The sequence below is a fragment of the Perognathus longimembris genome, chromosome 5, assembly GCF_023159225.1.
Source record: "Perognathus longimembris pacificus isolate PPM17 chromosome 5, ASM2315922v1, whole genome shotgun sequence".
Taxonomy (NCBI): Eukaryota; Metazoa; Chordata; class Mammalia; order Rodentia; family Heteromyidae; genus Perognathus; species Perognathus longimembris.
In genome coordinates, this window is record NC_063165.1 from 76,746,049 (window position 1) to 76,758,655 (window position 12,607).

The 12,607-nt window shown below is 38.7% G+C and overlaps 1 protein-coding gene across 1 annotated transcript in view; it reads left to right on the forward strand.

Annotated features, from left to right (window-relative positions):
• The window catches only part of Wdr49 (WD repeat domain 49), a 110,567-nt gene that overhangs the window by 39,313 nt on the left and 58,647 nt on the right, over positions 1-12,607 (forward strand). The window contains exon 7 of the mRNA XM_048345848.1: positions 3,422-3,655. Within this exon, the coding sequence (XP_048201805.1) occupies positions 3,422-3,655 (234 nt within the window). The remainder of the gene's footprint in view (positions 1-3,421; positions 3,656-12,607) is intronic.

Below are 12,607 nucleotides of genomic sequence, written 5' to 3' on the forward strand. Positions count from 1 at the left end.
AACAAGTAGAGACCATAAGGCATAATACAAAGGAAAGACCTGGGGGAAAATTATTTGAAAAATACCAGTGAATGAGTCTCATTCTCACAGACACAGATTTAATTGGCCCAAGAAAAGCACCCAATATAAAAGTAATTTCCCAGCACTGTAGGTATTTTTGTTTAATGTCAAGTTTAGGGAGCATTAGCATAGAATATAAGAACACAGGGAAAACTGAAAATTCCTTAGAAATCATTTGTCATCACCCACTTTCTAGAAGCATGCTAGAATATGGCTTTACAAACCGGTGAACAGTGTATCAAACTGTTGCTTGATTCAAAACAAAGAGAAACATAAATAATTAAAGATAGAAGTTAGGCTTAGTGAGATTATTAATAGAGAAAGTTTAAGGTTCTCAAGAAGAAACAGAAAATTAGTTTTAAGGAAAATCAGTGATTGTATACATTCTAATTAACACCAAGTCTAGTTTTAATTGATAGGTGAAGTCACCTGTTGTAGACTACAGAGGTTATACTTAATCTGTTTTTAGTTTTTTATTTAGTTAGTATGACTAAATGAAATGAAATATTAGAGGCCACATAAATTATTTGAACAACATTATGGGAAATAATTCTGAGGAAACTATCATCTATTATTACTGTTGAGTTATTATTAATCTATACTAACTCATGATACCATCAAATGTTATTCTGACGTGTAGTAGTTTCTAACTCTCAGAATGGGTCCATACAACTTAAGGTACTATTTTCTACAATAATGATATAACCATTCTTAGTATCATGAGTGTTTGAGAATCATCCAGATGGGAATAATCTTTTGACTATAATATTCCAATCTATTTGTATTTATAGCACATTGAAATATATTTATAAGACTTAATTCTTAGGCATTCATATTTTGTGAATAAACATTTCTTGGAGAGCTTCATCACATTTTAAATGAGAAATTTATCAATGACAAAGAACATAAGTCTTTCATAAAGTATTCTTGTTCCACACCCCATAATTCTTTATAAATGTATGCTTGAGAGGGATTGGTAATCCTGTTTATCTGATAGGAATTTCCTAAGTCAGTTCAACCTTGTTGTAAGGATTGGTAATAGGTTATTTCGTGATTAGATACAATTACTTCTGTAAGATGTTCAAAAAGTCATGTAATGCTTCATATAGTTTCATATGATTCATACAAGTGATGTGAGCTCTGTAATTGGATGAATGTCTATGTAAGAGTGAGGTAGATTTTCTGTAGTGGTGTTTTATCTTTAGATTTATCTCAGCTAGTCTTTTCATTGATGACGGGAATATAGATATGGTATTTTTAAGCTGGGCACTGGTGTCTCTTGTCTACTTCTAGCCACTCAGGAGACTGAGATCTGAGGATCATGGTTCAAAGCCAGCCTGGAGTAAGAAAGTCCATGAGAATCTTGTCTCCAATTAACCACCAGAAAACCAGAAGTGGTGCTGTGGCTCAAAGTGGTAGAGCACTAGCCTTGAGTGAAAAAGCTCAAGAACAGCACCCAGGCCCTGAGTTCAAGCCCCATGACTCCCTATCCCCCCAAAAGAATGTGTGTGTGTGTGTGTGTGTGTGTGTGTGTGTGTGTGTAGTTTTAAAATTATATACACCATTTAACAACTTCAAAAGTATTTATTAGACATTGACGTGGGCTCCAATTTATTTCTCATATTAACATAGCACTACGTGACATAGATACTAAATTAAATCTCAGAGAAAAGGTCTTGTTTGAGCGTCCCCTACTGGTAGGAGGCAGAGAAAGAGATTGGAAGCAGGAAGTCTTATCCAGATTTTTAAAGTGTTTTAGTTATTTTCTTATAAACCTGTGTTATTCCTACACCACTACCCCTAGATCCCCTCCCCTCACTTGCACCCACAAAGCAGATCTTTCTATTTGCTACAAAGACACTTGGTGCACCTCATCCTCACTGGAATGTAGAGAGCAATGAAGGGAAGCAAAAACAGGGTAAACCGTGATTTGATGTTTGCTGAAGAGAAAGCAACCTTTGCTTTGAGCAAGGATTCACTGTTTGTCCGCTAAAGAGGCTTGCCACTGACATAAATTGATTGTATTGAGTTGTAGCTCTTGTTTATTTGGGCTTGATTTCATTTAATGCCACTTCGAATATTTCACCAAAATCACATATAAATGCAGAAAGAGAGAGTGTGGGAGGGAGATGGAGAGAGAGAGAGAGAGAGAGAGAGAGGAGACAGACACATAGAGACAAAGACAGAGAGAGAGGGAGAGAAGGGGGGAGAGAGGGAGAGAAATAACTACATATTTGGTACATTTGGACAACACCAACTTGAATCATGTTATATTCTACTGCTTAGACTTCTGTCATGTCAATATTCAAGGCATAGGCAGGATTCTACTTCTTTCTAGAGGAATCCACTTCCTGAGGTTTCTGGCTCCCTTGTATTTTGGATCTCTTCACATCTAGCAACACCTGGAAGGGTCTTTATATTGCATTACTCCTATCTCTTTTCTGCCTCCTTATTTCTACATTTAAAGACTCTTTCCTTTTCCATCCCCAAAGAGGATCACACACAGATCATAATAAAAGTCAACAAATGCTAACTGAAAGTGGGGGCAAGGAAAGAGGGGAAGAATAAGAATATGGAAGAAGAAGTGAATTTGTTCTCTCTCTCTGTCTCTTTCTGTGTGTGTGCATGTGTATGTATGTACATATACATACATATATCACAACAAATCTTTCATTCTACAAATGATGTTTATTTAAAAAATACACTTGTTATCACTTTGAACTTACTGAGTTACTCCAGGATAATATCCCTTTCTCAAGATTCTTAGTTTAATCATGTCTCTAAAATTATTATATATATATTTTTTTGTGCCAGTTCTACGGCTGAACTCAGGGCCTGGACACTGTCCCTGAGCTTTTTTGCCTGAAATTAATGCTCTACCACTTGAGCCACAGCTCCACTTCTGCCGTTTTTTGGTAGTTAATTGGAGATGAGTCTCAAGTACTTTTTTTGTGGGGGCTGGTTTGAAACAGCTAAATCTCAGTCTCCTAAGCAGTAGGATTACAAGTATAAGCCATTGGCACTTAGCTAAAATTATTTTTGCTTTGTGAGATAAATGCATACACAGGTCCTGGTGGTTTAGAGATAGGTACTTTGGCTGCCACAATCACATGCTACCTGTTCAGCCCTATCCTAGACACCACCAGGATAAAAACAGTGCATCCCCTGGGAGACTTACAGTTGAGGATACAGTTTTAAGCTGGCAAGATAGCAATGTATTCATGACCCAACTCAGCCAACGATGGCACCGTGGACAAAGAAGCTGTCTATCTGGGGTCAAGAGTTAACCTGGAAAAACATTGGCTAAACCAATAGGTAGGGTTATTGACCTATTTATTTGATGTCCTTACTCCTCATTTAGGTTTTGAGGCTCTGGGATATTCAACACCAGCTGTCCATCCAGAGAATTGCTTGTCATTTCCCCAAGGGTCAAGACTTCAGATGTCTTTTCTACTTTGATGAAGTCCATGGACGACTTTTCATTTCATTTAATAACCAGCTCGCTTTGCTGACAATGAAACGCGAAGTCAGCCAGCGGGTGAGAAGCCACACGAATGCTGTTACATGCATCCTTTACAACTCACTCTCGAAGCAGGTAATGCTGCCTTCATCAGGGTCACTGTCCTAACACATCCCCAGGTTTGGAGTCTCATTTCCTCCACTTGGCTTAACATAAAACCAAAGAAGAATCCAGAAAACAAAAGTGAGGAGGAAATGATTGGGTGGTAGTGTGTGTGCTTTCTGAGGTTGTGTGTGTGCTTTCCTCAGAAATGTGTGTGCTTTCAGTGGTAGCACATGTCCAGGTAGATTACGAAGGGATTTTCTTTGTAGGTATGACAATTGAAGTGTAAGGAATCACAATGTCCTAGCTAAACCAAACCCACAGCACTTAATTTAAATGAACTTATCTTGGTTACCTGTCTGACTTTGAATCTTGAACCAAATGCAGATGAATCTGGTTGTAAAATTCCCATTTATGAATGTGATCTGCCTGTATCCCCGTGGAAAGTTCTGAAATATGCATGAAATGTAATTAGCAGACATCTATTTTTTTGCCAGCCTATTTTACACCCGTGGCTTTGAGTGGGGGCTCAGAATGTATTCATAATAAAATGATTCAGTTAAATGTGAGGATGCCACTTAGCAGGCAACTCCAGTGCTTTTTATCTCCTCAATACTCGATAGCCTTTGCTCAGGGGTGCATTACCTGCATCTCAATGAAGTAGAGGCTTCCCCTGCAGCTAAGAGTCCACACAGAGACCACTACTCCCTTTTAAAGAAGGGGGTGTGGGGATCTAGCCACAGAAGCTGCCAGCGTGATGTGTTCGGCTGATTGTGGTCTGGTGGAGAGAGGCAGAGCAACACTGGAGGTCTGTCTGCTACAATGATCCCCTCAGGTCTGATGGATACAGCACAGCAGGAAGAGAAGAGAAAAAGCAAGTCTCCAGCTTGTGGCCAATTAAACAATAACTCTGACCCACTCTTTCCTTTTCCCAATAGTAGATGCTTTTGCTTTCACATAGAAATGAGCAGCTCAGATTTTGTGCAAGGGGTGGAAAACTCTTCAGTGGTAATGATGAGTATGTTATGTAGCAGCTTCAAACATTCTGTTTGCTGGTTATTTTAGGAGATAAAATCTTAAAAAAAATTTCTTAATGAAACAATCTATTCTGAATTCCATCTGCAGGAAAACATTCCTCCACAAATGTTTTATTGAATTTCATGAAGGCAACCCATTCATTCGACTCCCTGTTGGCCAATGGCAGATGTAGCTGTTTCTCAGAAAACATTCTGTTAATTGAGATCTTCAGTTAAAAAGCTAGGTTTATTTGTATATGTGAGAGGCCTATGTTTTCTAGCCTTAAGATGAACAGTATCTCGGGAGAAATTCAGAAAATCAGATGCACAGAATAAAAGATCTGGAATCTTCCATTTGGACTGTGAAGATCAAATCAATGTCATAAGACATACAAGTTTTAGGAAACAAAAGAACATGGACATATGGAATATGGAATATAGGAAGTATCACTATACTTGTTACTGGGAGAAGCACAAATAATTGACAGCATAATGCATGCGTAAAACCAGAACTGTATATATACATCAACATTTTATTTTGTTTATTTAGCTATTAAACTATAGAGAAACACTTGAATACTGTATCTGTAGAATGTAATAAAGCTGGGTATTCTTAGTTCAAGCTCCTAGCTCTGTGGGAAACTTGAGATAAGGAAGATTTTGGTTCTATGTCAGGTAAGAAAACTTTGTGAGACTACATTTCAACAGAAAAGAATACGGGCATGGTGGTATGCACCTGACATCTTAGCTCTTACAGAACAGGCAGATCACAGCTCAGGGGCATGTCCAGGCAGGAATCAAGATCTTACCTAAACAAACAAACAAGAAAAACAGTGCAAAAAAAGGGCTGGAAGTATGGCTCAGTGGTAAACATGTCCCTAGAAATTGTGAAAGCCTACATTTAAACTCTAGTACTGCTGTGACAGAGAGGAAGAGAGAAAGGGAGTGGGTAACATCAGATCTCAGCTACCTGAATATGTAGGATTAGAGGCATGAGCCACCGACACCTGCTCTAATTCCTCAATAGAGAAGTATAAAGAAAATAACATACACGGTCCCACCAGACAGCAATAATTTATTACTTGAGAGTAATTACAAAAGCAAATATAACAGTTTGAACAATTGTCAGGTGCCAGAAAGAAAGAATTAAAGCTTAATAAGTTATTATTTCTGAATCCAGAGCTTAAAAAAACAAGCCATCTTTAAAGCAACTGGATCTTCCCTTAAAGAACAGTCTGAACTGACCAGTCACTGCTGGACAGTTGCTATTACAGGGCTAGGGAATAAAGGCAGAGGAGGCAGACCCATTACTAACTCCTAAGGAACTAGTGCAATGCAGTAAAATGGGGTTGAGGTAGAAGCAAAGCTCTCTCCATTGGTCCTGCCTGTGGCTGGCTGGGTGGTATTTCAGCAAATCCATGCATAGTGAAACAGAAGTATCCCAGACAGGGGTCACTATACCAGCCCGGAGGAGGATACTAGACACACAGCCATGCCTCAGTTGATGGAATTCTTAACAAAGTCTGTGGAAATTAAGGAAAGTAAGGGCAATTCAGAGATACCTAGGGAGGATCATTCACCAAATGTACTACAGTCTCCTCTTAGAAAATACAGCCCATGCTAGAGGTGAAAACAATTCTCATAGTGTGATCTTGGACCTTGGGATACTCACACCTCAAAAAATGTCAGAGGTCAGACCAATTTCATCTCTATATCAATTCTCTCATGGCATACAGTATATAATAATTATTATTATTGGGGGGGGACACCATCACTGCTAAGGGAATATGGGTCCTTTCTATTAACAAGTCAACCAGATCAAACTTGCAAAGTGGTAAATATCACATTAATTAACCTGCATAAATTAACTGATAACTAATGTCTTCCCATATTATGTATTATATAAGTACAACCACATAGAATAGTGCATTAGATGCTTATATAAGCATATCACATGTCATTCTAATTCTTTTTCTTCTTTTTTTTATGCTGGTACTAGGGTTTGAACTGAGGACCTGGGCACTATCCCTGAGGATTTGCCTAAGGCTAGTGCCACACCACTTGAGCCACAGCTCCACTTCTGGCTTTTTGGTGGTTAATTGGAGAGAAGAGTCTCAGGGGCTTTCCGTGAGGCTGGCTTCCAACGACAATCCTCAGATCTTAGCTACTTGAGTATCTAGGATAACAGGCATGAGCCACTGGCACCCGCTCTAATTCCTCAATAATTGTTAAGAAAGTAAAGCAGTCCCATGGAAATAAATTGTGAAAATGGCTGGATTGGAAAGACAGGGGGTGAATTTCTTGGCAGACTACGTAGCTTTCCTGAACTTCTGTTTTCTGGGTTTTGTTCCTATGGAGGGATTTTGGAGAAAAATGGCAACAGATGTTATGTCTTAGAAGCTAAACATTTCTGCCTGGATTGAGCAGTTATCTTTATTTTCTCTGAGAATTGTCTGTTCAATTTTTTCCATTTATTAATTGGTTTAGCTGTTCCTTTTCTGTTTATTTATTTATTTATTTTGCCAGTCCTGGCACTTGGACTCAGGGCCTGAGCACTGTCCCTGGCTTCTTTTTGCTCAAGGCTAGAACTTTGCCATTTGAGCCACAGCACCTCTTCTGGCCTTTTCTATATATGTGGTGCTGAAGAATCAAACCCAGGGCTTCAAGTATACAAGGCAAGCACTCTTGCCACTAGGCCATATTCCCAGCCCCTTGTTTAATTTTTTGATTTCTGTATATTCCCTACATGAATTCCTTCATTTGTTAAATAGCTGACAGGTATTTTCTCCTATTCTATGGATTATTGTCTCTTGGTTCTGGTAATTGTTTCTTTGCAGCGCAAAAGCTTTTCAATTTGAGGCTGTTTTACGTGTCAAATCTAGTTTCTGGGAAACTGGAGTTTTATTCATAAAATAATTTCCTGTGTTTTACTTACTTTTTCTGCAGCGCAGGGGCAATTGTTTTAGAGTTTCAGTTGCTACATTTGATCATTAATCCATTGGCGTTGTTTTTTGCATGGGGGATGGGATTAGGTTTTATTTTCGGCTTCTTGCAGGCAGATCGCCACTTTTGCTGGGACTATTTGTTGAAGAGACTGTCTTATCTCTAGTGTGTGATTTTTTTTTCATTTGCTTGTAAAAAAAAATGGATGCTGAAGCTGTGTTTTTTTTTTTTTTCCCCTGGGTCTTTGCTTTTCTGTTTTGTGCTGGTACCATGATGTTTTTGACTCTATGGTTCTGTGATATAATTTGCAATCCAGTATTATGATACCTCTAGCTTTGCTTTTTGTTTGGGATTGCTTTTGCTATTTTGAGTCTTGTATGATTTTGTATGAAATTTTAGGTGGTTTTTTCTATTTCTATGAACGACATTGGCATTTTGATGGGAATTGCATTGAAGATCAAGATTGCTTCGGTTACTATGTCCCTTGCACAATATAAATTCTGACATGGGTGGCCTTCCATCTTTTTTTTTTTTTTTTCCATTCCTGGGCCTTGGACTTGGGGCCTGAGCACTGTCCCTGGCTTCTTTTTGCTCAAGGCTAGCACTCTGCCACTTGAGCCACAGCACCACTTCTGGCCATTTTCTGTATATGTGGTGCTGGGGAATTGAACCCAGGGCCTCATGTATACGAGGCAAGCACTCTTGCCACTAGGCCATATCCCAGGCCCCCTTCCATCTTTTAAAGCCTTCTTCAAGGTGAGTGTGTGTGTGTGTGTGTGTGTGTGTGTGCACGCGCGCATGCATGAATGCCAGTACTGGGGCTTGAACTCAGGGCCTCTCACCTGGCTTTTTTTTTGGGTGTGTGTGTGCTCAAGGTTGGCATTCTACCAACTGACCTAAACCACTATGTTCAGCTTTTTGCCGGCTCATTGGAGACAAGAATTATTCAAATTTGTCTGCTGTGACTGGCTTCACACTGTGATTATCAGATCTCAGCTTCTTGAGTAGCTAAGATCAAAGGTGTGAGCCACCAATTCCTGGCTTCTTCTTAGAGTTTTTCTTGGCCAGGTCTGGCCACTGGCTGTGGAAGGTTCGGCTAGCTCTCCCACCCCTCTCCTGATGAGCATTTTTGTGCATGGACACCTTTATCTTATTTTTTTCTGAGGATTCCTCAGTCCTTCTTGTCCCTCAACTCTATGTCATGTTAGCAAACATTAGGAAGTCCTGTTTGTCTTATCAAGGTCTGTTTCCAGTCCATTGGCTCACTCCTTGACTAGTTTGATGTCATCTTGAATCTTTCCCCTTGGTCTGAATTTAATGAAAACACTCCCTTCTGTTATTGACATTCCAGCCATCTGTCTACATTTCATGATTATATCACTCAGTGAGGACCTCACATAATCCTTGTAGGAAAGCAGTTTAGCACAGGTCTGTGGCTCTTCTTTATCTTCCTGTCTTTTTGCTTTCCTACCTCCTAATCTAAGAAAGTGGCATTAAACCACAGCAAGTCTTTCAAAAGTAAGCACATGCTGATTTCCACAGGCAGAGCTTGCCCTCTCAGCCACGAGCAGGGCAAAGTGGCACAGTATGAGCAAGTCCATCCCTGAAATGTACTTTTTCCTTTTGAAAGAACTAAAGTAACTTAATACCCTGGAGTCAGTTATAATGAGCTGTTTGTAGCAATTTCTTAAATGAAGCTTTTCTTAAAAACCCACCATGTTAGACAACTAAAAAACATATTTCTGGATGCTATAGTGAAGTAGAATAGATAAAATTTGTTTATGATTTATATTCATCATAATGGTGTAGATGTGTGTATGTTTTGTTAAACATAATATTTTAGTTTGATGAAAGTATTTAGAGTTAGGCTAGATATTTGGGTGTCATCACATTTTGATATAAGTATTTACTGTTTTTCCTGAAATACTAGTTTTTGGAAAACATTACATGTAAACATCAGATACTTATTCAGGAACTTAACTATTGCTAACATTTCATTGGCAGATTCTAAAATCTTTCTATGTATATGTATAGTTATTTTTTCATAAATGTGGTTCAATGATTTACTTTTCTGCTCAATAATGTATTTAGAATATGTTTCCGTACCATTCAAAAAAAGGCAGTGCAGTATTCATTGTGTCATGAAAATTTACTAATCAATTTCTGTTTGATGGATACTTTGCTCTTAAGAAATGCTCTATAATAAATTCACACGCACATGACTTTATCTCTTTAGGATAAATTCTTAGAAAAGGACTTCTAGGGTAAAGAATCAGATAATTTGATGCACTAATTGTCTACTCGAATCTTCTCCTTTTCTCTGACCACTACGATGAAGTGTATTGATCCTAAGTGTAGCTGTCTAGTAAGTTTTCCCTGGCAGAAGTTGTCTGGTTTCTTGCAGCAGATCTCCTGAGGGTTTAGTGGGGTCTGATAATCTAGGATGATGGGATGGGAGAATTGCACCTTTGAAGACCAGACACTTCACTTGACCCAGAGAAGTGCTGCTTTGCCGGAACAGGCCTGAAGACCAATGGAACAGAATTGAAGACCCAGAAATGAACCCACAAAACGATGCCTACTTAATCTTTGCTAAAGGAGTTAAAAAATAGGATGGAAGAAAGATAGCCTCTTTAACAAATGGTGCTGGCAAAACTGGTTCAACACATGCAACAAACTAAAACTAGATCCTTATATATCACCCTGCACCAAAATCAATTCCAAATGCATCAAAGACCTAGAAATCAAAACAGACACCTTGAAAACACTAAAGGAAGGAGTAGAAGAAACACTTGGGCTCCTTGGCACAGGACGGAACTTCCTTAACAAAGACCCAGAAATGCTACAAATCAAAGAAAGGATGGACAAAATGGACTGCATCAAACTGCAGAGCTTCTGCAGGACAAAGGACATAGCTTGCAAGATAAACAGAAAGCCCACAGATCGGGAAAAGATCTTTACTGGCCATACAACAGACAAAGGACTCATATCTAAAATATATGCAGAACTAAAAAAATTACATTCCTCCATAACAAAACTGCAAAGAACCAATAGCCCTCTCAACAAGTGGGCTAAAGACTTAAAAAGAGACTTCTCTGATGAGGAAATGAGAATGGCCAAGAAACATATGAAAAAGTGCTCTACATCACTGGCCATAAAAGAAATGCAAATCAAAACAACACTGAGATTCCATCTCACCCCAGTAAGAATGTCCTTTATCAAGAAAACTAACAATAACAAATGTGGAGGGGATGTGGCCAAAAGGGAACCCTACTTCATTGTTGCTGGGAATGTAAACTGGTTCAGCCACTCGGGAAAGCAGTATGGAGATTCCTCAGAAGGCTAAACATAGAACTCCCCTATGACCCAGCAGCCCCAATTTTGGACATCTACCCAAAAGACCACAAACAAGAACACACTAAAGCCACCAGCACAACAATGTTCATCGCAGCACAATTTGTCATAGCTAGTATCTGGAACCAACCCAGATGCCCCTCAGTAGACGAATGGATCAGAAAAATGTGGTACATATACACAATGGAATTTTATGCCTCTATCAGAAAGAATGACATTGCCCCATTTGTAAGGAAATGGAAGGACTTGGAAAAAATTACACTAAGTGAAGTGAGCCAGATCCAAAGAAACATGGACTCTATGGTCTCCCTCATAGGGAATAATTAGCACAGGTTTAGGCTAGACACAGCAGAGGATCACAAGAGCCCAATAGCTATATCCTTATGAACACTTAAGATGATGCTAAGTGAAATGAACTCCATGTTATGGAAACGATTGTCATATCACTGTTGTAATCACTTTCAACATGCCATGTGAAACTGTAGCTTCTATTATTGATGATCCTCTTGTATCCCTTCCTGTGGTTGTATCTGCACTATCTCCGTATCTTATCTGAGTACATTGGAAACCATGAATACTGCTATTAGAACTAGGAAAGTGAAAGGGAATACCAAAATCGAGAGACACAGGGTAAAAATACAAACGACTACAAAAGCAATACTTGCAAAACTGTTTGGTGTAAATCAACTGAACAACTCATGCGGGGAAAGGAAAAGGGGGAGGGGGGAGGGGGGATTGAGGGAGGAGGTAACAAACAGTATAAGAAATGTACCCAATGCCTAACGTATGAATCTGTAACCTCTCTGCACATCAGTTTGACAATAAAAATTAAAAAAAAGAAGTGCTGCTTTGGAGGGTTGATTCTCATAGGATCATAGGGATTGCTATACCAAATTAGCCATTAAAAATTGGGCCTTGTGTCCTGGCCTCTATGCACAAAATTTCTTTAGGGATTGAAGGATCTGACAATTCAAAATATTCGGTCACTAGTTCCCTGGATAATTGTCACATCTGATGGAAGAGACAAGGATAGGCTTGAGAGAAATTTGTCTTACCGTGCAAGACAGTTTGTCATTTAGTGCTTGTATTTAGGGCAAGATCAATGAGATTCTGTTTTGAACAGAACATGGTAATGATTAATAAATTTTTTTTCTTTTCTTAACCTATTGCTGAGCTTCGGGTGACCACCCTTCTGTTAATATGGATTTTTATCAGTTTTCAGATCAGTCCTGACACTATGTTATCTCATCTCATTCGGTGGACACAGATGACTTACCCTAAGCTTACAGATTGTGCCAAAATATACACCATGCACACATGCACACGGGGACAGACACATAGACATTCACTTATTTAATGTGACTTGTTGATAAGTAATAATACAGGTTGAAAAATCCCAAAAGGCAAAAAGTACATGGTGAAAAATGACCTCTCACTCCTCAGTACATCAATTTCTTTCCCTGGAGTTTGATATGATAAGCACCTTGTACGAGTTAGTCTTATATAAGTGCATGTATATATATACAAATATATACATATATACATATATATACACATATATACATATATATACATATACATATATATTATAGCTGGGAGAGAAGGACGGATGGGGTGACACTATTCAAAAAAGAAATGTACCTCATTACCTGTAACTTCTCTATACATCATA